Source organism: Stenella coeruleoalba, assembly GCF_951394435.1.
Source record: "Stenella coeruleoalba genome assembly, chromosome: 8".
Classification (NCBI taxonomy): domain Eukaryota; kingdom Metazoa; phylum Chordata; class Mammalia; order Artiodactyla; family Delphinidae; genus Stenella; species Stenella coeruleoalba.
The window spans coordinates 62609104-62635602 of NC_137154.1; the positions used below are offsets into that span (position 1 = coordinate 62609104).

Sequence of the window (26499 nt, forward strand, 5' to 3'; positions counted from 1 at the left end):
GTGAAGAGGGTATAGAGCAGGGTGGCCTCGGGCATAATGAGTCTTACCAGGATCAGAGCTGGGAACCATGAGGCCGGCCAGCTGTCTGTCACTGAGGCATAGTGGCTTAAAGAACACCAGACACTCAGGAGAAATCTGGCCTGAAAGAACACTGTGGTTGGATGGCAGTTCTGAGCCCAGCTGGTAATGGTACCCTGTTTTGTGGAAGGAGCGTTCATTCGGGGTTGTTCCCACTATCCCCTCTGAGGCTCTGTACAGTCAGTCTGCTTCTAGACCAATTTTTATGTAAGTTTCTCAGCTCAGCGCCTCTGTACCACAGTGGTAGTGTAAATTTGGCCCCAAATCAGTTACACTTTTTCAAAAGCTTCTCCTCCCCAAAAGAAGAAAGTAAGAGTGACACCCTCCTACCCCTGTCAATCCTCCAGCCTCTGAGATCCTTCCTCTAGATAAAAACACTATTACCAGTCCTTATGTAACCTTTCAGAAAGAGTCCATGCATGTTTCAGTATGTACATATATGTCACAAGCAGCACGCCACAGATGCAATTTTTCACTTGCTCTTTCAGGTAACAATATGGACATCCTTATAGATGAGTACATATTAATACTTCCTCATCCTCCCAATGGCTACTTTGTTTTGTTGTACCATAATTTTTTAAAGTCCCCTACTCATAAGCATTTAGGTTGTTTCCCATCTTTTACTATTACAAATAATACTGCAGTGACTATCCTTACACAATCTCATTTTACTACGATGAATACCCTCGTATGTATGTAATTTCAGTTATGTGCATCTCTAAAGGGAAATGGCTGGCCCAAACAGCCTATTCATTTTTACACTGATAGGCATGGCCCTGCGTAGAGGTTGTACCAAATGTACTCCGGCTGGTGGTGGTGAGGATGTCTGTTTTCCCACTTCTTCAACAACAGGGGTTGTGATCCACCTCTTTGTTCTTTGCCAGTCTTATAGGTAGAAAATGGTATCTCATTGTAGCTTTAATTTCCATTTCTCTTACTATAAGCAACAGTGAATATCTTTTTATAAGTTCAAGAACCATATGAATTTCCTTTCTGTTCACATCTTTGCCCATTTTTCTATCGTGCTGTGGAGCTGTTTACATTTCAAGGAAATTAGCTCTTTAACTGTGATATAAGATGCAAATATTTTTCCCATTTGTCATTAGTCTTTTGTTTATGCAGTGTTTGTATGAGGAAATTTTATAGTTTTATAGTGCCTAACTTATCACTTTGATTTTATGATTTCTGATATTACAAATACATTCTCTAATATTTTTCTTCTAGAATTTTTATGGCTTCATTTTTATATTTAATCTCTGACTTTTTTGTGTGAGATAGGAAACCAACGTTATTTTTTGCCAGATGGCTTTCCAGTTGTCCCAACATCACCTATTAAATAAGCCATTTTTACCCTATGATCCAAAATGCTAACTTTATCATACTTTCATTTCCCATGTGTATTTGGATCTCTTTCTGTCTTTTCTATTCTGTTCCATGGATCTATGTATTTGTGCAACAATACCACACTTTAAAAATTGTTACTGTTCTAGTACGCTTAAAATTTTTAAAATAATTTTTCCAGCATTCCTTTATTTTATGGTTTTTAAGTAGGAAGAGTGATCTTCTCATATAAACTTAACCCGTTATCCTGATTAGAAATTTGGATGATTTCTTTGAGCTGAAAATTTCATGCTATTGTATCCAACTTTGTGGTGGGGGTAATAACATTTATATGCTGCTGGTTGAGCCTTGGCGTATAGCCTGTTTTAAGTGTCATGGGATAATGGCTGTTATGGGCTTATCTTATTTGCCATTAGTTTTAGGCACTTCTCCTAACCATACAGCAGCAATTCTGCCTGGGGATGATTAAAGCACCTTGGGGGCCACTAACTGGGCACAATGAATATGAGTAGAACTCCTAAATTAAATTTATCTGAAGTCTTACTACCACCATCTCTTCTTTTCCTCTCACCTCTCTCCTTCTTCCATGACTTTTCTAGAATTCTCCTCCCACACCCATGATCATGGAGTTTGTGTTAGCTAGACTGCTTTAATTGCAAGGAACAAGTACTTTAGTCGAAAGGGGCTTTATTGTAAGTGAAACATGATATTAAAATGAAACTTTTTTAGTCTCGGTTTAAACCTGGTTGTCTATATAATGGATACCACATTTCAAAGTAAAGTGAGATATCGCCAGGCAGACTGCCAATATGATGAGGCAGAAAACTGGTTTCACACCTTCAACCACTGAATTCCAGTCTATAAAAGAGGTTGAGGAAGCCATGAAAAGACTGTTGGAAATAAGGAGACAGTTTTTGGAAAGAGCTCTTGGTATGCTGTAAGTTGTACACAGTACCCCAAAGGGGCAGGCGAAGGGTAATTCCTCCTTCATCTCAAATCAAGTCGGAAGGTCTTTAAAGGAAATTCTTCAGATTCTTCAACATGTGTTCCCTGCAGTTTGGGGCGGGGGTGGGGGGACATTAAGATCTAGTTTATGACTCATCCCTGAAAAAAATCTATGGGATAAGTGGCTGACTAGGAAACTGTTGTAACATCAGAGCAAAGAAGAGGCCCTGGGCTGGGCCTGTGTCTTAGTCCATTCAGGCCTCTATAACAAAGTACCATAGACTGGGTGTCTTACAAATGACAGAAATTTATTTCTCACAGTTCTGGAGGCTGGGAAGTCAAGATCAAGTCACTGACAGATTCGGTGCCCAGTGAGAGCTTGCTTCCTGGTTCATCGATGCCTTCTATTTGCTGTAACCTCACGTAGTGAAAGGGCGAGGCAACTCTCTGGGGTCTCTATCATAAGGGCACTAATTCCATGCATGAGGGTTCCACCCTCCTGACCTAACGACCACCCAAATACCAGTACATTGGGGATTAGGTTTCAACCTAAGTATCTGGGGCGGGTGCAGGTGGGGGGTCAGAGACTTTCAGCCTGTAGCAGCCTGCACTTCCAGAGTTTGTTGTGGCAAAGCGAGAAGGAGTGTTTCCTGTGGACCGGTTGTGAAAGAGAGCTGGTACGCAGTCCTGTTAAATCTTGCCTGAGGGCTGATGAGAGGGGCCATGGTGCCCCCAAAGAGAAACAGGAGCCTGTCTATGTGGGAGGGAGGAGGAAACCGAGACCCAGAGGGCAAAGGAAGAGTCATTAGCCAACCTCCAAGGGCAGTATTTCCCCTGTATCAAGGGCATGCAGGTAAAATATAACTAGCAATGGGGGAGGCGGTCCTCCAGAGAACCTACAAACCACCCCCAAGAGAGGAGAATCAATCTTAAATGCTAACTAGACCCAGAAAATGGGACATCAGCTTGAGATAGTATCAGTCAAGTGAGTGCTTTCCTGTCCCTTTCAAGGCTCCCCTTCAGCCCTGAGGAAGAAGGCATAGAAGTTCAAGTCAGAGGAAATGGTAGTAGGTTTAAGCTAGGAAGGGAACAGCCATAACTTTAAATGAAGCTTAAAATTTCAATTATTATAAAGACTAGACATATTAATTTCTGATTGGAAGATATTTTGTTATCACAAAGGAACCAGAAAAGTCATAGGATTGCCATGTATCTTACTGAGAGAGAGCTTCTAGCCTCACAGTATGAATTTTAAAGGCAAGAGAGAAAAATAAGGTTTCTTGATGTCCCATGATCATGTTTGTTGGATGTAACACTTGTACTGAAGAATGGGAGGACTGAAGATGGAAACAGAAGGCCATCAGATCAGTGGTGGCTCTAGAGATGCTCCTCCCTACATTTGTCACTCATGGTCTGTGACTGTCCCTCTTGTGGCACCTCTGCTTTGCTCTTTGTGCCTGTCCCCATCCTCTTCTTGCTTCCCACAGACCAATTCTTGCAGTATTCTACAACCCAGATTCTGAAAAGAGCCAGTGTGATCACCTACCTAGTCAAAGGTGACCAAAGACCTTCGTCCATGCCTCCTCATGGGTCATCGGTTGGCCCCAGCACAAACCATTCTTTGGTCAGCTGTCCAACCTATCTTATTCAGTAGCCACCCTGAGCCCTAGGGGCATGGGGAGGAAGAACCTGGAGCTGGAGCTGCTTCCCTGAACTTCAGCTAGAAGGAGATGTCGGGATATAGGGTGTAGAAAACACAGTCACTGATAAAACCAGGACAAGGCTCTTACTCTCAATAAAAGGAAAGGGAACCTTAGATTAGGCTCAGGAACAGAGAAAGTATGGGTTATTACCAATCATCAGATATTAGAGTCACAGAGAGTTTTTACTTTTGTCCTTGACCAGGTGCATGGGACAGGGATCCTGAAAAGTTTCTTTGTACACTAACAGTGAGTTAAAACACTTGGGTTCATGTCCACCTCTTTGAATGCTAGTTTCCTCGCCTGTAAAGTGAGAGTACCTCAGAGATCTCCAACAGAACTCACAGTCCCAGCACCTGCTTTTCTATACCTTATCTCATCCAACTCGTACAAGTTCCTTTGAGTTGGATACCATTGTGCCCAGTTTAAAGATGAGGAAACAGAGGCCCGGAGAAGTTAATTGCCTTAACTAAACTCACAGATTTAGTAAGCAGTGGAAATGGGATTTGAACACAGGTGTGTGTCAGACCCAAACCCTTATGCTTCAAATAAGTCCTCCCAGCTCTGTGACGCAGCGAGGTAGGGAGGGCTCTCTAACATGCACTCTGCCTGAAGAAACCGCTACATGGCCAGTGTTGCCACCTGCCCTTGCTTGGTTTTCTCCAGAGGGGGCTCAAAGGAAGTCACTGGCACAGTGAAGCTGGGTGACACCCGGAAGTGTGTGAAGAGTGAACAGACTCCTAAAAAGCCGTGGAGCAGAGCCAAAGCAGAGCCACACACAACAAGGAAAAGAGAACAACACAAAGCAAGCTTCAGCCTCTGAGAAGTGTGGTCAGCTTCTGAGAAGTGACCATATTAGACCGGGCATCTGAGCAGCCAGGAGTCTAAAGGCACAAAGTCATAATCTCCCAAGCTCCCATTTGCAGTGTTCCAAACTTTTCTGGGAAGGAGACTTTTACATACTCCCAGTTTCTATGGCCGTATTCACAAATGTGTGGTTAATAGTTGCTACCTGAAGCATCCTCTGAACTTCAAAGGATAACAGGGAGATTTTCACATCCTCCCTCGTGCTAGCTGCTCTGCTTTTGAGAAGAAAAACAGTCCATAGAGTTGTATATGGAATTTGGAACAGAGTTGGATGTTATTATCGCTTTTTCAGTATTAACATGAGGGAGAGCTACAACTTTACCCAGAGCATATTTGGTAATCTATTTTTTATGATTTATGGCAAATAATTAATATATAATGTTATCAAGCTCCAGTTTTTATGTTTTCTTTCAGATGCTAGGAATGTAAAATCCATTATAGCTCAACTCCTGATGCACTGCAACTTTTAGATTGATTGTTGTATTTTGTGTGGTAGAAATTTTAAATAAATGTCTAGCATTAGTCTAGTGGACTAGATATTGAACTGAAAAAAACAATCCATCAGAAATGAGATTGGAATGATTAAAACATTCAAGCAATTACTTTGAATGGGATTAAGAAAAATACAGGTTTTATACAGATAGATTGATATACACACACATACATACCCACACATATCCATGTATATACATATCCATATATATATCCATATATATGTGTAGGTTGGAATAATGAAGATGTCCATTTTCTTATTCTCCAGATGTCAAGTTAGACTAGACCCGAAACCCAATGAACTCTTGTTTATAAACCTCAGCCACTCTTGTTCCAGCTCTGTTAGAGGTAGAAACTGATGGTTCCCAGCCTCCTTTCTGGCCACTCCACAGCCTGGGAGAGCTCGCCCCTTCCCTCCTTCGACTCTCCCTTTCCCTCACCAAAGTTGCCATTGTTTGCTGCTTCTATCCTGGCACTGAAGGCTCAGATCACTGCCCGCCAAAGACGTGCAGCTGGCCAAAGTTCATTTTCTTCAAAATATTTTTCAGTATCTGTTGTGTTCCAGGGACTGCGGTAATAGAAAGATATGGAAGAGAAGTTTTTACACTCTGCTTAGAGTTTTCCTTGAATAGGGGAAGCAGTTATGCCAGTACAAAATACAAGGAGGGCTGAATAACTCCTGCCTAGCTCCCTGCCCCGCTTTCCAGAGCCTTAGATTGGCTCTAAACTGTGGAAAGATCAGACCAGCAGATCTCCTTCCCTGTAGCCTAAGATCCTCAAGAGTTCTTAGAGTTGGCTTTGGTTGACTTGGTCTGTGAAGAAATTTTTCCCTTTGAAACAATGTCCTAAATGGCAGCTATGTTCCACAACACTCTCAGTACAATACTATTGTTTCATTATAGAATAAGTTAAATGGGTCTCTGTGGACCAGTCCGGAAATCTAGCAACCGTAATTGTCAACATCATTTGTATGGGAAGATACTTTCTGACTTCCAAGTAATTATGCTTCAAATGTTATAAATAAAACACATCTAATGGGGACACATAACATAGATGTTATCATAAAGCACAACTAGCTTTGGCGATTCTTAGATTTGGAGGGTACACTGCCCTCCTGTTGCACACGACTGACTACCTCACTGTATTCAGTCTTTGCTCAGATGTTACCTCCTCAAAAGAGCTTTCTCTGATCACCCTATCTAAAACAGAGAATTTTAGTTTTTCTTCATCACACACCTCACCACCTGAAATATTATTCATTCGCTTCCCCATTAGGATGTACGTGTCATAAGGGCAGGAGTTTTGTCTCTTATTTGGCAATATTCCCAGTGCCTTAAATAGTGTCATGCACATCAAAAGAACTTGATGATGATTCGTTGAATAAAAGAATGAACAAACTGGTCTCATTTATCCAGCTTTATTTCTCTCCACTCTCTAAAGCAGCCTTCATGTCACTACATCTTGCTTTCCTTAAACAGAAGTGTTGATTATATGACCTCTCAGCATCTTTCAAGGCCCCCAATTTTACGATCCTTTGCTCTCTCAATTCTGACATTTATGATGTAAGAAAATCTGGAGAGGATAGAGAATCCTGCACTTCTTCATCTCTGTTCTCCCTTCTTGCTCTGAACCCAACTCAGAACGGGTCTACTGACTTTCACAGCCCCTCTCCTACTCTCTCTCCTTATTCTGTGTTTCCTGCCCCAGGAAATGCATGCCAAGAATATTGGAAAATTAGTTAGAAGGAGTTAGATGTACAGGATGCCACTCAAGTGTGTAATCAAATCTCTTCATATTTATGTGGTAGAATCAGAAGTTGTGTGATATGAAAAGTAGACGGCTGCATAGGTACTAAAGTGTTAGAAATTCTCCCTTTGGAGAGACAATCCTTTAAAACTATGACTATTCATGAGACAGATATCATCGTAAATGAATTCACATTAAGGTGTTAGTAAATTATTGGAGCATTTCTTCTAATTGGAGGTACTAGATGCTTCAGTAAGAACGTACCTTGAAAATTCAGAAAAGAAAAAGTACATAGAAAGGAGAGGTGGGGATCATGGAAAATAAAATTTATAACTTCATAGTTTTACCTAGGATCTTAAGGTTTCTAATTTTCTTTTTAAAGAACAGTATAAAATCACCCTGGAAGATGACAAAAAGAGAATAATCAGAGAAACTTTGTTGCAACTGAACCAAAAGAAGGAATGGGCCACAGAGGTATATCTCAATTTTCTTTCTTTCTTTTTTCTGATAGTAGATTTTTATTCTTCTCACACAGAATTTCAAAATTTTAACTGAAATGTTAGTTTCAGGTGTACTACCGAGGGATTTGACATTTGCATACGTTATGAAATGATCACCATGATAAGTCTCGTAACCATCTGTCTCCATACAAAGTTATTATTGACCATATTCCTTATGCTGTACATTACATCCCATGGCTTATTTATTTTATAATTGGAGGTTTGTACCTCTTAATCCCCTTCACCTATTTCACCCTCTCCTGTCTGCATTTCAATTTCCTTAGAAAACAAAGCTCCCCCCACCCATTTCTTTCTCATGGTGTATTATAACGGTCAGAAACTTGTGTTTTGAAATTAGGCAGTTTAGTTTAAATCACAGTTCTACCACTTACTGGGTGTATAAACTGAATTTATACTTGACTTTTCTGGGCTTCGGTTTCCTAATCTATAAAAAGGGGACAATAATAATATTTAACTTTAACGAATAGTATGAGGATTGATAGTGCCTCATAAGAGCAAGAGCTCAGTAAATTAATATTCAGTTATTTTTAAGTATAATAATAATGGCTACAACAAATTATTAAATTAGATTTTGGATGAATTATAGGATGAAATATAATTTGTCTAAAAAGTACTTTCTTACATATGCAAACCTAAGAGAGTACACTTTACATTGCTGGAGCTTTAAAAATTGGGGATATAAAAAAATGTTTGAGATGTAATTTCCAATTCATGTTTTCTAATCTTTGTTTTGCCCCAAATGCCTGACTTTCTTTCCTTTTCACTGCCCTTCCCCTGTCTCCAGACTATCTCCTAAATCAGTGAGGTCCCTGCTGGGATTGTCTCTTTATCTGGAACATCCTTTCTTCAGAGTCGTAAACATCTGGTCTTTTCTTCACTGAATTTCAGTTGCTCTTGTTTGTTGCTTCCCTGTTGGTTCAATTGTTCTTTCAGCGTTACTATTCTACTGCATGATTTTACTGATTAACACAAATACAGAGGATGTGGAGAACTGACCAACGGTTTTGTCTGCCCATGCAATTCAGACCCTTTGTTACTGAATATGATTAAATGGTGAAATCAACAATTAAGTAATCTGATCATAGTTAAGATGATTAAAAATGCATATGTAGATCAAATATGCCCTCAGTATGTACATTCAATATATAATGAAGACTGTTCCCAATACTGTTCCTAACATTTTACATTAAAGTCTCTCAACAATCCTGTTAAGGGGAAGACTTGCTAATAAAAAGACAGAGGCACAGAGAAACTTTGTAACTTGCCCAGAGCACGTGGCAGAATAGAGAGTTCAGATAGCTTCTTCAGATCATTACTCTTAATCATTACATTGTACATTTTCTTTTCCCCACATACTGCCAAACACCCACACACGTGAACAAATTTTCCTCATTTTCTCTGGCCATCTTATGTGTTAACTTCTAAAATCTACTACTTTTGTGCAACCTTGGCTGCTTATTGGAGTCACCTGAGAAATTTGTTTAACCCAGGTGGGTCCTGGGTCCCACCCACAGAGATGCTCATGTAATTGGCCTGGGATGTTGCCTGGGCTTTTGGATTTTTCAAAATATCTGGGAGATTCTAATGTGTAGCCAAAGCTGAAAACACTACTCTATTGTTAGTGAATTAAGCCATTAGTCAACTAAATTCAATAATGAGTGACTTCCTACTTTTGTTCAAACAAAATTCTATGTTCAAATAAACTTTAGACTTATCAGCTGGAGCTGAAGTATAAAAATTCCTGGTTCCTAGGAAATGGGGGTTCACTCTTAGGTCAATTACCATGATTTAAAGAAAAGAAATTTATTGCACATCTTCCTACTTTAAAGACTTACACAAATTTACCCTTAACATAGTTTTAAATTATTTCAATCCATGTTTATGAACCAGAATATTTTTCTTAATTTTTCTTCTTGTGGTTATGTCCTTCAGTTCCTGCGTTTGTAGCACGGTATCCATATAAAAGTACCTCACATATAACTAGAATCTGTCATCCATTATAAAGTTCCTTTGGGTGAAACTGTAAATATCCTAGTAACTGAATATGAATTTACATTTTAAGATCCTACTGATAAAATAAGGATTTTCCTGTTTGCTTTGTCTAAAATGCCTTTCTCTAGGAGACTATCTAGCTACGGCCTGCTATCCTGAAACTATTGGCTGTTAGGTTTGTAAGTATGTATATTGTTATTATTGACATGCAGAAATCTTTCAAATTAAAAAGGTAGTTATATAATCTATTCATGCCTTTGCTATATATTGAATTATGTCTGTGACCATAAACTTGAAGGAAGTTTGATCACTGCAGTTTAACCATCTTAATTGTGGAGCAGATCAATTAATGACTGATTTCACCAAAGCAGTCAGATTCAGTCACAATAGAGGCCAAATTGAATGGACAACCATTGTCCAGTTCTCTCAATCACCTGTATTAGGCAACGTAAATCAGCAAAAACAATACAATAGGATAATAAAGAAAGAACAACTGCACCAAAAGTTTTTAGGTATATTTCCAAAGTAATTGCAAAACATAATTTTAAATGATCAGATAAGTTGATTGTGTATCCCCATTGCTAAAACTCTTAAATGTTATGTGGCAGCTCTTCTTTAATACAGAAAAGTTTTTTTTTTTTTTTTTTTAGAATGCTATAAGGTTCATTGACAAGGGCAGCTATCGAGAGATCTGGGAGAATGACTGGCTCAAAAAAGAGGTAAGTGGAATTTTTAGAAACAAAGCCAATTTCTTCTTTCTCATTTTTTTGAACTGGAAATGACTTCTATTTATGAGCTGAAGTCATGGGAAAAGCATGGAACCATGACTGACTGAGGTAAAATGAAATTCAAGTGGAGTCCTAATCTTATTACAAGTTGTTACTCAATGAACACCATAAATAATCTCAATAATAAACAGAAATCATTTTTGGTGTTACAATTCATACAACATACTCAAGTGTGCAAAGCTGCTTTATGTCCTAAAACTGATCTGGCCTTCCTCTGGACCCTACTTCCTCATGGGTGATGGGAGCAAGGTTTAAGGATCATTTTAACCTCATTCTCTGCTGTTTTAAATTGCCTCTTTAGGTATTCAAATTGGTAGGGAAGAGGTAAAGTTGTCATTATATGCAGATGACATAATACTATATATAGAAAACCCTAAAGACTCCACACAAAAACTACTAGAACTGACAAATGAATTCAGCAAGGTAGCAGGATACAAGATCAACATACAGAAATGGGTTATATTTCTTTACACTAACAATGAAATATCAGAAAGGGAATGCAAACAAACAATCCCTTTTACAATTGCACCAAAAAATAGAAATAAAATACTTAGGAATAAACCTCATCAAGGAGGTGAAAGACATATGCTGAGAACTATAAAACATTAATACAGGAAACTGAAGATGATTCAAAGAAATGGAAAGATACCTCATGCTCTTAGATTGGAAGAATTAATATTGTTAAAATGGCCATACCACCCAAAGCAATCTACAGACTTAATGCAATCCTTATTGAATTACCCATGACATTTTTCACAGAACCAGAACAAATAATCCTAAAATTTATATGGAAACATAAAAGACCCAGAATTGCCAAAGCAATCCTGAGGAAAAAGAACATAGCAGGAGGCATAACCCTCCCAGACTTCAGAAAATACTACAAATCTACAGTAATCAAAACAGTGTGGTATTGGCACAAAAACAGACCTGTGGATCAATGGAACAGAAAAGAGAGTCCAGAAATAAACCTACACACCTATGGACAATTAGTCTTCAACAAAGGAGGCAAGAATGTACAATGGGGAAAAGACAGTCTCTTCAGCAAGTGGTGTTGGGAAAGCTGGACAGCTGCATGTAAATCAATGAAGTTAGAACACACCCTCACACCATACACACACACACAAAACTCGAAATGGCTTAAAGACTTAAATATTAAGACAAGACACCATAAAACTAGAAGAGAACACAGGCAAAACATTCTCTGACATAAATCATAGCAATGTTTTCTTATGTCAGTTTCCCAAGGTACAAGAAATAAAAACAAAATGAACAAATGAGATCTAATCAAGTGTATAAGCTTTCGCACAGCAAGGGAAACCACAAACAAAAAGAAAAGACAACCTACAGATTGGGAGAAAATATTTGCAAAAGATGTGACCAACAAGGGCTTAATTTCCAAAATATACAAACAGCTCATACAATTCAATAACTAAATATTTCCATATAGATGTCGCAAAGGCACTTCAAACTCAACATACCTGGAGCATAATTTATTAAATTTCTTCTTAGATATTCTTTTCCTTCATTTCTTTTTTTGCCATCTGCTCAGACACCCGAGGTAAAAATGTTACCATCAGCTTCTTTTCCATTTTCCTTGCTCCCATTTGACTGAAAAGAGTTGGTTAGTCTAGGAAACAAAAGAATTTAAAAATCAATATGCTTTCTATGATATTGACAATTATCTTGAAATTGCCTTTATAAAGTCATGGTGAGTAGGAATCCATACTATTTCCAAAACTAATCAAGATGAATCCTCAATTTTAAAAAATAAGTATTAATTTTAAAAACTCAAGGTGAGCTCAACAGTTAAAGAATATTAGGGAGAAACTTGGTTCTTATACTTTTATTAAATATAACAGTATGATCCTAGTGATAATAATTTAACAATTCAAACCTTAAATTTTATAAGATATCATAGATGTTAAGTTCAGAGAAAACAACTACAAAAGTTTATATTCGACTGAAAAGAAAGGCCATTTTGTGCCTTGGTCCTTCCTACTAAAGCCACAAATTACATTTTGTTTTGTTTTATTTTTTAATTCTCATAATTCAGTGGAAACAAAAGACAGAAAAAATGTCAAGTTTAACTGAATCATGAGCAAAAAGAGCTCACTAATAAAGAACAAATCATATAATTCAATATATTTAATTTCTCCTTATTTCAATAAATATTCATTTTTGCTGTCATTAAATTTACTCACAAAATTAATTAAAACCAGTTTTGGTTATAAGTACTATCACAGTAATTGAAAATTGCCTGGAGATAGAACAATGTATGTCAATTAATTTCTTTGAGGAAGGCTTAGAATGAGTAACAAGGGATATTTAACAGTGGAACTCCCCCAAATATTTCTCCATTTAACTGTCTTTCAACAATAATCAAAACCTGACATCTCTGGGAAGAATGAGATGTCCCATTGCATGACTTTTATTATCTGGTTTTATTTAGCATGCTTATTAGGAACATGAAGAAAATTCAAATTTCCAAATAACCTGGACTAACAACAAATGGAAAGCTGGAAAAACTAGGCAAAGGGATTCAAAGAGGTTAGCAATCAGAGTTTCAAACGTGAGGAGGCATAAAGCTAACTTGGATCTTGCAGGGGAAAATTTCAAGAGCATGCATTTTATTCAGGATCCTAGGTCCCTGACTTATAATAGTTTTAACTAAATTATCTTGCCCAATTTCTTAAGTACATTTCTTGGGTATCTGGGGAGAAGCAGGGGCGGGGAAGGAAAAGAGGTCTTCTACTTCCTTCTTTATACTTTCTTACCCCAGAAACTAAAGGTATTTATACGGCTATAAAAAGGAACTAGTTTTCATTTCCCTAACATTTCAAACGACTGGGAGGGAGACAGCAATTGATGAGAACCTTACTTAGCACTCTACAGGGATAGGTGATGTCACAGGATATCCATAGCTTGAAAGATTGGACTTAACTCCCCAAATGGGCCCTCATTCCCAGCTTTGGCAGGAGACCAAGAATTGTGTGGGCTGCCTCCCAAGTATGCCAAACCCTTAGTCACACATTCTATTAATTCCTTCTTTTACAACCTCTAACTATGATTTTTTCTCATCCTTTGACATCTGAAAATTATAAACTTTTCCTTAAGGCATTCAGGCTTGTAATCAAGCTGATCATATCTTCAAAACATGAGATCCTAAAGCACCAACACCTAGCTCTGTAATGTAGAATCATGGGCTTAAATGGTTTTGTGAAATTGTTTAAGGCTGGTAAATAATATATGCTTTTCTTTCCATCTCTAAGCCAGCAGCAATATTTGAGCCTTTTCTACGACACTGGTACTGTTTTATATTATAATTATTTGTATATTTGTTCACTGGTTTGTATACTTGTTCCCTCTTTTGAGGGAAGGAGCCACACTTTACTGGATTTTGTATCCGTCTACCTCTAGGACAGAGCCTTACCCATGGTAAGAATTCAAGCATTTAATAAATGACTTATGTGAAAGGGATATCCATCTGGTAATATACTGAGTGCTTCCAGATTCCAAAATACAATAATTTCAACTACAAATCAAAAATGTTAGTCATCTTTTTCTAAGTACTCATCTCAGTTATGCTCTTGGCAACTCCTAACAAGAGATACTGAATCGAAACCCCTACCCTGTGCCTTTATTTCATCATATTCCCTGGAGACACGTTACTTTTTCCAGTTTATTCTCACCAGCCGATCACTTTCTATTTTATTGTCTTATTTCTAATTCTTCTATTGTCCTGACTTCTCCACACGAGCACCTCTCAATCCAGCTCATGCTGTTTTGGGGGGCAGAGAGGGAAGGTGGGGATTCTATCTAGTCACATTCTTCTATATATTCTTCCCACAATCAAGCCTTCTTTAGACAAAAGTTATCAAAATACATTTCTTAAAGATTGATGGGAACTCTATCAACAGAACCAGAAAATTTTGCTCCTGTTTGAGTTAGCCACATTTCTTCAGTAAACGTTAAGCCTGCTATGTCCACGAAGGACCTTCCATCACCTGCGAGATAGAAATAAGACTCTTTAGCATTACTTGGCTCCCCAACTTGTCCAGTTCTTCTACTTCTCCCCATTCCCATTTTATTTCTATCCACACCAAAATGTGGATAGAAGGCACATGTGCCTTTATCCATGTGACTCCTTCGGCCTAGAATATATCCTCTCTTGTCTGCTAGAGAATCTCTACTTGGCCTTCAAGATCCAGAAGAGAGGTCATCTCTTCCATTAACTCCCCCTTACCCCCTCACACCTGGCGGACATAGGGTGAACCTCTCTCTCTCCCACAGTCCCTGGATGGCTTCCATTATGATTTTATCACACTATTTTCTGTCGCTATCACTCTTGACCATTAAACTAACAGATCCTTGAAGGTTATTGTATCTTATTGATCCTTTGTTCCCAAAGTGTACTATAGTTTTTGACGCATAGTAGGCATACAGTACAGTTACATGAGTGAATGAACAACATTTCATCTCTCTGATGTTTCTCGGAATGACTCCAGCACACTCAAGAGAGAATATAATTGTCCTATAGAGGCTGATAGAAAGGGCTCCTAGGCCTGTACTTCTCTTCTTTAAATGCCATAATAAAGATTTTTTCCCAGTGTTATTAGTTTTCATTATGTTGTTTATAATTAACCTTAGATAGAGCCTCATTTAGCTACTAACACCAGAGTGATAAATTAGTCTTATTTTCTTATTTATCTCTGCCTCCAGCTCAGATAAATCCAGTGATGTTTCTGAAGAGTAGGAAAGGACTGCTCCTGCCATTCAGTAATAATTGCCTAATCATGCAACCAAGTTCTGCAAATGACCAGGAAAAAAGTCCCACCTGTTCCTTCTTAGAGCAAACCCAGTAATAAATAATACAGGATAGATCTTCCCCTCAGGCAAATGCACTTTTTTTAAAAAAATTAATTTATTTATTCATTTTTGGCTGCTGTTGGGTCTTCGTTGTTGCACGGGCTTTCTCTAGTTGCGGCAAGTGGGGGCTACTCTTCGTTGTGGTGCATGGGCTTCTCATTGCGGTGGCTTCTCTTGTTGCAGAGCACGGGCTCTAGGCGCGCAGGCTTCAGTAGTTGTGGCACGCGGGCTCAGTAGTTGTGGCACACGGGCTTAGTTGCTCCACGGCATGTGGGATGATATTCCTGGACCAGGGCTCAAACCCGTGTCTCCTGCATTGGCAGGTGGATTCTTAACCACTGCACCACCAGGGAAGTACCACAAATGCACTTTTAAAAGTTGAGTTTTTTATAGAGGACTAGATAGAACTAAGTCCATAAGTACTAACACCCACTCTCTTTTCCTGAGAATAGATCGCAAATCACAGGAAGGAAGTGGAAGAACTGGAACATGCTATTCATGAGCTGGAGGGAGAAAATTTGGTGTTTATTGATCAGCTGTTCAACTGCAGACTTGTGGATCTCAAAATACCCAGGTGAGAGTCATTACATATCTAGAAAGTATTTTTTTTAACATTTGTATCTGTAAAAAGTTATTTTTTTTAAGATGACAATTCTTTAATAGTTGAAAAGAAAGGAGCTCACAAAATGGCCATGGGGAAGGTGTAAGATCATTACAACCGACCACTGGTCCAGTGCAGACTTTGACTTGCTTTTTCTAACAATGCACTGTGGTCATAGTAGCAAACACTTAACATGAATGTCACAACTGCTGTCCTTCAGAAGCCTCTGGGCCAGCAGGGGAATTGGGCATAAAAATAAACGCATAACAGTACAGCGGAAGAGGTACGGGGTTCGAAGCCAGCACACAGGAGGGAGTGATCAACTTGATGGGAGCTCCTGGAGTGTTCTGAGCAACTGGTTACCTTGTGGATTATAGAATGGTTTCCTTTGACAGTTAATGAAAGAGGCAAACTACTTTCTAGGCAGAGAAAATAGCCTGGCATTCCAAGTCACATTTATTCCTGCATGAGAGAAATCAAATACGTATATGGCTTTGTAGTTTAGGTTATCTCTTTTTCTTACCTGACAAAAAAAAGTCTTAATATACCAATCTTGATGAAAAATTAGAGCCCTGGAATGTGGTATTAAAACCCAAAGTGGCATTCATAATTTGGACAAGTAGTCAGAAACAAGAAATAACCTAAATAGTAACATGCTTAGGAAGATCGAGGAATTAAATCACACAAATGTAAGGTGTACATGTGCAAGATGGGAGAGAAGTTCAACATGGTGGAAGGGTCAGGAAAACACTTCCACCTGAGTAGGTCTTGCTTGTGTGGCATGGAAAAAATACTATTAGAGACATAATAAAGTATTTATTGTTGGCAAACTTCCTCATGTGCTTCAAGAAGGGTAGATACAAGTTGTGGGGTTTTTATTTGCTGAGCTAAGTGATGGGTGTCGGGATACAAGATTGGAGAAACAGGAGATGGTGCAATTACTTTATAGGCTGAACACTGGGTGGGGCAGGACAGAGAAAGAGGCCAGCTGCCTCCCTTTCACAGTCTATGTATGCCGCCCTGGAGCCACGGATACCAGTGTAAGTGAGGCAGGCAGTCAGGCTGAATGAATTGGCTGATTACTGGACTCCTGTACTTCCAGTCTCTTGAGCTGATGCCCTTGAGGGTCCCTAGGGGATGGCGGGCCTCACTGTCACCCCAGCAGGCAATGCTCTCTTTTGCCAGCCTCCCTCCCTATGATCAGGTCTCCAGCTCCACACTCCCGTCCCGCCTCTACCCCGAAGCACCTGCTACTGCCACCACTTTGTGATCACGCTGAATCTCTGCCAGCTGTGCCTTCCAACCACTGCTCCACCTGCTGTCCGCTGTGTTCTTTTTCTCTCTTCCGAACCAGCCAACCCTTAGGAAAAGAGCTACCCTGTAAACTGCCAACCCCACTTCCTGCTTTGGTCAGCTCAGTCTAGTGCACCTGATTTGCTGCTGATGTGGATGTGAAGTGCTCATTATAATAAAGGGGAAATCTTTCATCGGCCAGAGAGAGCTTGGCAAGGACAGGAAAGGGAGATGGGAAACTTTTAATGGCGATTTTCATTAAGTTGTTTGCTGTATTGTATGCAATTTAAACCTATCCTCTAGCTTCCCCACAGAAATCTTCAGTAAAATCCACATTGTTCATCAATGCTTTGTGGGTTGGTTTTCTTTAGTGAGAGACCTGAGTGCTTAGTTTTGCTTCAGAGTTGGGAGAGATGAATTCAAAATCTGTCCGAGGGAAAAGAAACAGCATGGGCGACGTTTATAAGAACTGGGTTAGGGGCCCGGTATTTGCCTCCATGGCACACTGAACTTTTCCTTTGTAACTTGGCATTTATCACAGTAGGGACTACTTTTTAAACATCTGCTTCCTTGCTAGATTGTCCTTGAGACAAGTGTTTAGGACCTCTTAGAAAGACCCGAATAAAGAAACAGAAATGTGTAAACCCTCAATTATCTGTTACAATGCTTATCTAGAAGAAAAAGTTCAGGAGCTTTTCCTGTATCCATTTTCAAGTCAAAGAAATGTTAACACATACTGTGTAATTTATGGTAACTGCTCTTTCCACCTCTTTGTTGAGAATTTAGTCCTGTATATTCTGGTAGGGTGAGAAATAGACATGAACAGTACCCAGTAAACATATAAAAACTTCCCTATTTGGATGAAGAATGGGGTATTCTACCTAATAGAGTTACTGTATTTCCCATCCAGAGCTCCCCAAACTTCTTTCCTTCCTGACTCCCATAGAACATCATAGTATTTGTCTGATACATTAGATGAGCTGAATAAGCTAGAGGTGACTGCCCAGGGACTCCCATGCCGCAGAGCTGAGGCTAGGTGGACCAGTACCTCAAATCTAACGCTAGTTTCATATGATAACGTTCTGTAAAATATTTTCTATAACAAGTGTTGCCGCCCTGTGGTGGTACAAAAGTGACAATAAACTAATGATTAAGAGAGAAGCCAGACTTCAGAAGGTTACGGCGTTTACTAAGATCTTAGTTATTCAAAAGAGTAAAACCAGGAAAGAAGAGAACTCTGTGGCCTCAGACTTGTCCACCTGCAGACCAGAGCTTCACTAAGTTAACTCTTAAGAAGGTTTTAAGATATAAATATTGTATGTAGTTACATTATTTGCTTTAAGCTTTAAGCATCTCAGATAACACTTCCTTCGTGGTCTTTAAGTAATTGACAGCCTGTAATCCAGGGGATTCACTCTGGTTGCTAAGCATGAAGTATGGCTGGTGCATCTGCCAGGGGCACTTGCTTCATGCTATAGCTTCAGGCAAACTTCATGGCAATGCTGTATGGAGCTTTCAAGGTATCATGTCTTCTGACTGAAAATTCCACTGGCCTCTGCAATGCAGAGAGTTGCAACAGCAGACGCAAACTCACCAGGCTTGTAGCTGGAACACGCCGCTCAGCGAGAGCCAGAACCTAGGTGTCATCTTGGATTCCTACTGCTGTCTTTCTCTTTTTCTCTTTATTTCAAATCCCATCCCATTCCTCATCTGGATTCCCTGCAACAGTGACGTAACTGGTGTCATGATCACTCTCATTTCTGGGACTTTAAGCCTGTTATTTCCTAATCATGGGATGCCCTCCCCTCACCCCAAGCTCTTCCCTGGCAAACAGCCCCTGGTGTTTCAAGACTCAACGCAGGTTTCATCTTCTCCTGGAAACCTTTCCTTACCTCCTAAGGCTAAATCCGGTGCTGCTTCTCTTTGCCCCGTGGCACTCCTGACACTGTGCTCCTCACATAATTACCCACCATGGTACAAACCATCACCATCAAACACTGTAAGCCTGTCTGCCACCCCACTGGGCCTGATGCCCCTTTCTCATCTGTGTCTCCAGCACCCAGCAGAGAGATAAGACACTACTGAGCAGGTGGTACAATATTTGCTGACTGACAGACTACTTTTCTTATTTGTTTTTAGGCGACTATATCTTGCTCAAGCTGTTGGACAGGAAGTGGCACAGGAAGAAATGCCTTTGGAGTTGCCAGAAACATATATAGGTATTATTTTATTGTAATGGTGATTTTTAAAAAGTTGACAAACACTTAATTGCGCTTCTTGTTATGGACAGGAACCTTATATCAGAGAGCTATTCAGGGAATAATGCCTGCCAGCTCCTCCATATTTCTCTGTGCTTGCAGAGCTTACCTAACCCATCTCCCTTCTCTAGTGACTTTTCAAATCAAAGTCACCATGTGTCACAATGAATTAAATAGACACTAGTAGAGAGGGATGGAATGATGTCTACACTGGCATGGTTTGTGCTCCAATTTAGCCAACCAACCAAAATACCAACACACTCACAGGTCCCCATGTGATTATTATAACTTATTAGCTAACAGAAGGAAATACAACCTAGATGTGGTTTCGAATAATAGGACTCACTCTCACTTTAATACCTAGATTCTACATTTCTAATTCTCAAATTTTTCTCCTCCAGGAGATTCTCAAAGGTCTTTCAAATTTAAAATGTGACAAAGGAGCGTGTATATATATATATATATATATATATATATATATATATCTGAGTCACTATACCAGAAACTAACACAACATTGTAAAGCAACCATATTTCAATTCAAAAAAACCTAAAACTGAAAAAATAAGTGACAAAGTATGTATTGTATTTTTAATCTGTTCAAAAATTGTACATAATTAATTTCTTTGCACTCATCCCAGAAAAGTCACAATTGCAACCTGCAGAAGTAAAAAGTAGAGACTTGTTGAGCTTAGCACTTGGGAGCAGTGCTTTACATCTTAGTCATGAGGATAGCAGCAGATACAGCCAGCAGCTGAAGATAGATGAAGAGAGTTCAAGCATAGAGTTTGGAGCCTCTGATATGAAATACTTACTGTATGAGGATGAGCGGGATTTCAAGGTAAGATTCATGAGAAAACATCTTGACTACTAGAGAAAATGTTGCTTTATTAGTTAGTGGAGAAAATTAACCTGAAGTATGGATGCTGAAAAATTCTATTTGCAATTATTAGTAAAATTTGCCAACCATTCACGTCTGTCACTAGATACTATTTTCACTCCTACCTTTGCCCAACTTACTACATATATTCATTTATAGACATCCATTACTAGTATACCATGTAAGTTATCTAGTGCTACATAACAAATTACCTCAAGAATTAGTGCTTATAACAATAACTCATTTATTCTCTTTCAGGGCTTCTGTTGGTTAGAAATTTGGGAAGGTCTCCAGTGGACAGTCCTCACTTGGGTTCTCTAGAAGGTGCAGTTATATTTAGCTGAAGCCTTGATTTGGGCAGGAAGATCCACTTCCAAGGTGGTTCACTCACATGGCTGGCAAGTTGATGCTCGCTAAGCTGGGGGCTTCAGTTCTTCTTCACATGGGCCTCCTTACAGGGCACCTTTATTGTCCCTTTGTTACAGTATCTGGCTTCTTCCAAAGCAATCAGTCCCAGAGACCAAATGTTTCATATGACTTAGCCTTGGAAATCGGACATCAACACTTCCATCATATTCTATTTGTCGATGTAGCTACAAAGTTCCACCCAAAGAGAAACAGTGCAGGTCCTGCATCTTGAAAGAGGAAGATCAGCATCATATTGTAAGAAAAGCACGTGGGATAGGATGTATATGATAGCATGACCATCTTTGGAAAGTACAAACAGTCACATATACCAGTAGGTGAAACCTAGATTATCAAGCCTTTTAATTTTAAAACTTTTTGGTACATTCCAGTCACTTTCACATCCACCCCTTGCTGTTTTCCCTCTTGGTACTACCAATAACCTTGAAAGTTCTCCTAGAACTTAAAGTCTGGTAGGAGAAAGAGTAATTAAGAAAGCAAAAGAAACTGAATAAATCAACAAAAACCATTTTAACTAAGTACAACTCAGTCCTGCTACCATCAAGTGATAATTTAAAGACTAAAGCTCTAGTCTCTATAACACTCAAACACCCCCATGAGTATATTGGAATCATGACGCCTTGTATGTTACAATAACCTCACGCTAGTGGACAACTGTCTATAAAATTCCAAACTTGCATACCATTTGGTTGAATGAAAAACCTTCTTACTTTTTATGTTTTTATCCGTTGAATTTATTTAAATTTCTTTTCTATTTGACTTACAATGTTGTGTTAATTACTGCTGTACAGCAAAGTGACTCAGTTATACATGTATATGTATATATACATTCTTCTTCTTCATATTCTTTTCCATTATGGTTTACCACAGGACATTGAATATAGTTCCCTTTGCTATACAGTAGGACCTTGTTGTTTATCCATTCTATATATACCAGTGTGCATCTGCTAACCCCAAACTCCCACTCCTCCCTTCTCCCACCCCCTCTCCCCCTTGGCAAACCACCAGTCTATTCTCTATGTCCCTGATTTTCTGTTTCATAAATAGGTTCATTTGTGTCATATTTTAGATTCTACACGTGATATCATATGGTATTTGTCTTTCTCTGTCTGACTTACTTTACTTAGTACGATAATCTGTAGTTGCATCCATGTTGCTGCAAATGGCATTATTTCATTCTTTTTTTATGGCTGAGTAGTATTCCATTGTATATATGTACCACATCTTCTTTAACCATTCATCTGTTGATGGACATTTAGGCTTTTTCTATGTCTTGGCTATTGTGAGTAGTGCTGCTATGAACATAGGGATGCATGTATCTTTTTGAATTATAGTTTCGTCTGGATATATGCCCAGGAGTGGGATTGCTGGATCATATGGTAATTCTATTTTTAGTTTTCTGAGGAACCTCCATACTGTTTTCCATAGTGGCTGCACCAACTTACATTCCCACAAACCATGCAGGAGGTTTGCACCCTCCCCAGCATTTGTTATTTGTAGACATTTTAATGATGGCCATTCTGACCAGCGTGAGGTGGTAACCCATTGTAGTTTTGACTTGCATTTCTCTAATAATTAGCGATGTTGAGCGTCTTTTCACGTGCCTATTGGCCATCTGTATTTCTTCTTTGAAGAAATGTCTCTTTAGGCCCATGTTTTGATTGGGTTGTTTGTTTTTTTGTTGTCGACTTGTATGAGCTGTTTGTACATTTTGGAAATTAAGCCCTTGTTGGTTGTGTCGTTTGCAAATATTTTCTCCCATTCCGTAGGTTATCCTTTCCTTTTGTTTATGGTTTCCTTTGCTGTGCAGAAGCTTGTAAGTTTAAGTCCCATTTGTTTATTTTCACTTTGATTTCTATTGCTGTAGGAGACTGACCTAAGGAAACACTGGTATGATTTATGTCAGAGAATGTTTCGCCTACATTCTCTTCTAAGACCTTACTTTCCACGGAAGTTTTTGATGTGGTGGAAATGGTACTGTATGTGCTACAGACTGAATTTTGTCCCCACCCCTCCCCCAAATTCACATGTTGAAGCCCTAACACACAATATGACTGTATCTGGAGATACAGGCTTTAGGAGTTAATTAAAGTTATATGAGGTCATGAAGATGGGCCCTCACCTGATAGGACTGTGGCCTTATAAGAAGAGGCTTTGCCTTGTGAGAACGCTGTGAGAAGGCAGCCATCTGCCAGCCAGGAAGAGGCTCTCACCAGAACCCAACCATGCTGGCATCCTAATGTTGGACTTCCCAGCCTCCAGAACTGTGAGAAATAAAGTTCTGTCATTTCAGCCACTCAGCCTGTGGTATTTGCTATGGCAGTTCAAGCAGACTAAGAGAGTCTATTACTTCAGAATCCTGCTCCAGATGGTTCTGAAATATATGGTAGACTTCCATCAATTTACTTTTCTCCTATCTCGCATTTATTGTAGCTCTGCAATTATGTATTTTAAAAGCTACATACAGTTATATGAATTTTTGAGAAATATTAATAAAACATTGCCTTCCTTTTTCATTCTTTGACTCTCCTAAATTCTAATAAATGTTTATTGAGACCCTCACAACATGCCAGGTACTTGTTAGATGCTTGAGAATTTAAGGGGAAGAACAGGAAAAAATGAAGTCTCAAAGACGCCTATGTGGCAGGCCCTACCCTAAATAGTGTACATGCTAGTAGAAAACTGATAAAATCATTGATTACTGTACAGGAGGAATGTCCTACCTGTATCTGTCTCCCTGACCAGTCTTTTGCCCCAGCACTTGGTACACAGCCTGGCACATAGTGGGCACTCATGTTGAAGTGTTGAAGGAATCCAAAAGAAGGAGTTACAGCTTGGAGAGGCTTCCCAGAGGAAGGCCCATTGGGTATGGCTGGAGCTGTTTCAAGTCAGTTTGGGGTTAGCTGTGGGATTTCATATAAATTAGACTTCTAATTCTGTTTGTTGATATCTGAAACTATATTCAGTTTGACAGAATGTGGTAAGTTTTATATCTACAGTAGATCCTGTGAAATGTGCAAAACCCATGTAGATTTGCTCAATATTAAGACATTTATCGTCGGGCTTCCCTGGTGGTGCAATGGTTGAGAATCTGCCTGCCAATGCAGGGGACACGGGTTCGAGCCCTGGTCTGGGAAGATCCCACATGCCGCGGAGCAACTGGGCCCGTGAGCCACAACTACTGAGCCTGCGCGTCTGGAGCCTGTGCTCCACAACAAGAGAGGCCGCAACAGTGAGAGGCCCGCGCACCGCAATGAAGAGTGGCCCTCGCTCGCCGCAACTAGAGAAAGCCCTTGCACAGAAACGAAGACCCAACACAGCCAAAAATAAAAATAAATAAATAAATAGATAAATTTATTTAAAAAAAGATATTTATCGTCAAAGATGTTTGCAGATCACTCATTTTGTTCTTGATTAATATAAAAAACTCTGCTGTGGTTATATCCTGGCCAGCAGAGGGCTATATAAATGCAGCCAATACTTCCTACTTCCTTTTACCAATTAAAGAGCTTGCAGAGAATATATCTCCCTGCTGTAGTTGATGTTCCCTCCCCGGCTCAAGCCCCCAGAAGACAAGCCTGCAAGCCTTGCTGCCTGCTCTTTGGGAGGTTTGCCTACCATGCCCCCACTGGGTATATAACTTTACTGAGTGGTTTTTATTTACAGTAGCTCTCATATTTCACATGTCATACAGCATTCAGATAATCAGGAGGGCAATGAAATCTGTCATATAGAGGCCAACTATAGTAAATAAAACCTGATCTATGAAGGCTGGTAACTTGCTGAATAACCTCTCCTATTCTCCTCTGTGTCTGTTCACCATAGGATTATGTAAACTTGGGCCCCCTGGAAGTGAAGCTCATGACTGTGGAGAGCAAGAAAATGCCCATTCATTCCCAAGAGGAGACTCCAGTCAAATTCTATGACGATGTCAGGAGCCCGGAAAGCCACATCACATATAAAATGATGAAGTCTTTTCTCTAAGACTGAAATCTGCAAAGTAAAAACAGCTTCTTATACATTTCCTTTGGGAACTGAGGTATATCAGTCACCCATTTTATTTACTCTTTGGTCCATTTTCAAAGCAGTTATTTCTAAAGGTCATAATTACATTTAAAATCAAAGATCTGAGTATCCAGCTATTCATTTACTTGCATGGCCTGAGTGACAAAAATGAAAGTACACTTTATATTTCCATATTCAAGTACAGAGGAGCATGACAGTGGGCCAAGATGGTCTCTGAGGTTGCTTACCACTTAAAAATTTACTGATCAATCTAGGATGCCAATATGAAATAGTTCAATTAGGAATTTTCTGAGAAAATTTAGAGGTCTACATAGCACTGACTACACATCTTTCCCTCTGAGGGTGCTGAATGATAGATAGCCAGTCCACAATTCAAGTCTACTCTTCTTTAACCTAACACTATAATGAAAATCAAACATTTTAGAAACAAATTTGAGGGTGGTAATTTCTTTTACAAAAATATTCCATCAACAGGGAGGTCCATCTCCCATCAGCTATATCAAGTCTAAACTGCTGAGTCTCTATCCAAGGTCATCACTCCTTCCCTCTTATTGGTACCACAAGCCAAGGACACTCTGACTGTGCCTGAATTTGGCATCAGCTTTCCATTTTAAAGCTAGTTCTACTTATAAAGCTTTTTACAAGAAATGCCTTTTTTTTCTTTCTTTTGAAACACGTTTTAAATATAAGGCCACAGATAGATTGAAAGTAAATACACCATGCAAACATTAACCAGAAGGAAGCTGGTGTGACCAAACTATTCGACAAAGTAGACTTTAAGGTAAGAAGTGTTAAGAAAATGAAGAAATATATGTCACAATAATAAGCAATTAATTCATCAGGATGATATAACAATTCTAAATAATAATATAATCTCAAAATATATAAAACAAAATTTACCAAACTAAAAAGCAATATGGTAAACCTTATGTATATTTTACCACAATAAAAAAAGAAAAAAGAAAACAGGCAGAAACAAATTCACCATTAGACTTGAAGGTCTTACCACACCTCTCTCAATAACTGATTAAAAAACAAAACAAAACCCCAATCATTAAGGATATAAAAAGTTAAACAACTGTAGATTACACATACTTTTCAAGTGTACATAAAATATTTACAAAAATAGACTATATCCTGGGCCATAAAGTAAGTGACAACAAATATTCAAAAAGTTGAAATGCATGGAACGGTTCTCTGACCACAGTAGGAAATAACTAAAAACAACAACAACAAAAACAAAGCTGTAATTTTCAGGTAAGCAAGATACTTCGGAAAAGCCTATGTGTGAAAGGAGAAATCACAAGGAAAAAATACTCTGAATTATAATGAAAAATATGACATCAAAACTTGTGGGGACCAGTTAAAGTGATGTTTAAAGGGAAATTTATAACCTTTCATGTATTAAAAAGAAGAAAGTTTGAAAATTCAATCATCTAAGCTTTCATCTCAGGAATCTAAAAAAAGCAGCAAAAATAAACCCAAAGAAAGTAGAAGAAAGGAAATAAAGAGCAGAAATTAATTAAATAGAAAGTTGACATATAAAAGAGAAAATCAACAAAGTCAAAAGCTGGTTCCTTGAAGGGTTAATTAAAATTGATAACCCATAGTAAGACTAATCAAAAAAGAGAGGAAATAAATGAAAAAGAGACATCACTACAGAATTACAGACATTATTAA

The 26499-nt window shown here is 38.9% G+C and overlaps 2 protein-coding genes across 3 annotated transcripts in view; one reads left to right on the plus strand and one right to left on the minus strand.

Annotated features, from left to right (window-relative positions):
* CCDC83 (coiled-coil domain containing 83) overlaps nt 1-25383 on the plus strand; it is a 45195-nt gene extending 19812 nt beyond the window's left edge. Inside the window, exons 7-12 of the mRNA XM_079928796.1 lie at nt 7552-7643; nt 10333-10401; nt 15789-15910; nt 19370-19449; nt 20129-20328; nt 24619-25383. Of these exons, the coding sequence (XP_079784922.1) occupies nt 7552-7643; nt 10333-10401; nt 15789-15910; nt 19370-19449; nt 20129-20328; nt 24619-24777 (722 nt within the window). The 3' untranslated portion in view covers nt 24778-25383. The remainder of the gene's footprint in view (nt 1-7551; nt 7644-10332; nt 10402-15788; nt 15911-19369; nt 19450-20128; nt 20329-24618) is intronic.
* Nucleotides 1-26499, minus strand: part of LOC307190041 (uncharacterized protein) — a 63781-nt gene that overhangs the window by 22930 nt on the left and 14352 nt on the right. For both annotated transcript variants that reach the window (XM_079928798.1, XM_079928797.1), the window contains exon 2: nt 11949-12097. In XM_079928798.1, the coding sequence (XP_079784924.1) occupies nt 11949-11957 (9 nt within the window). In that variant the 5' untranslated portion in view covers nt 11958-12097. The remainder of the gene's footprint in view (nt 1-11948; nt 12098-26499) is intronic.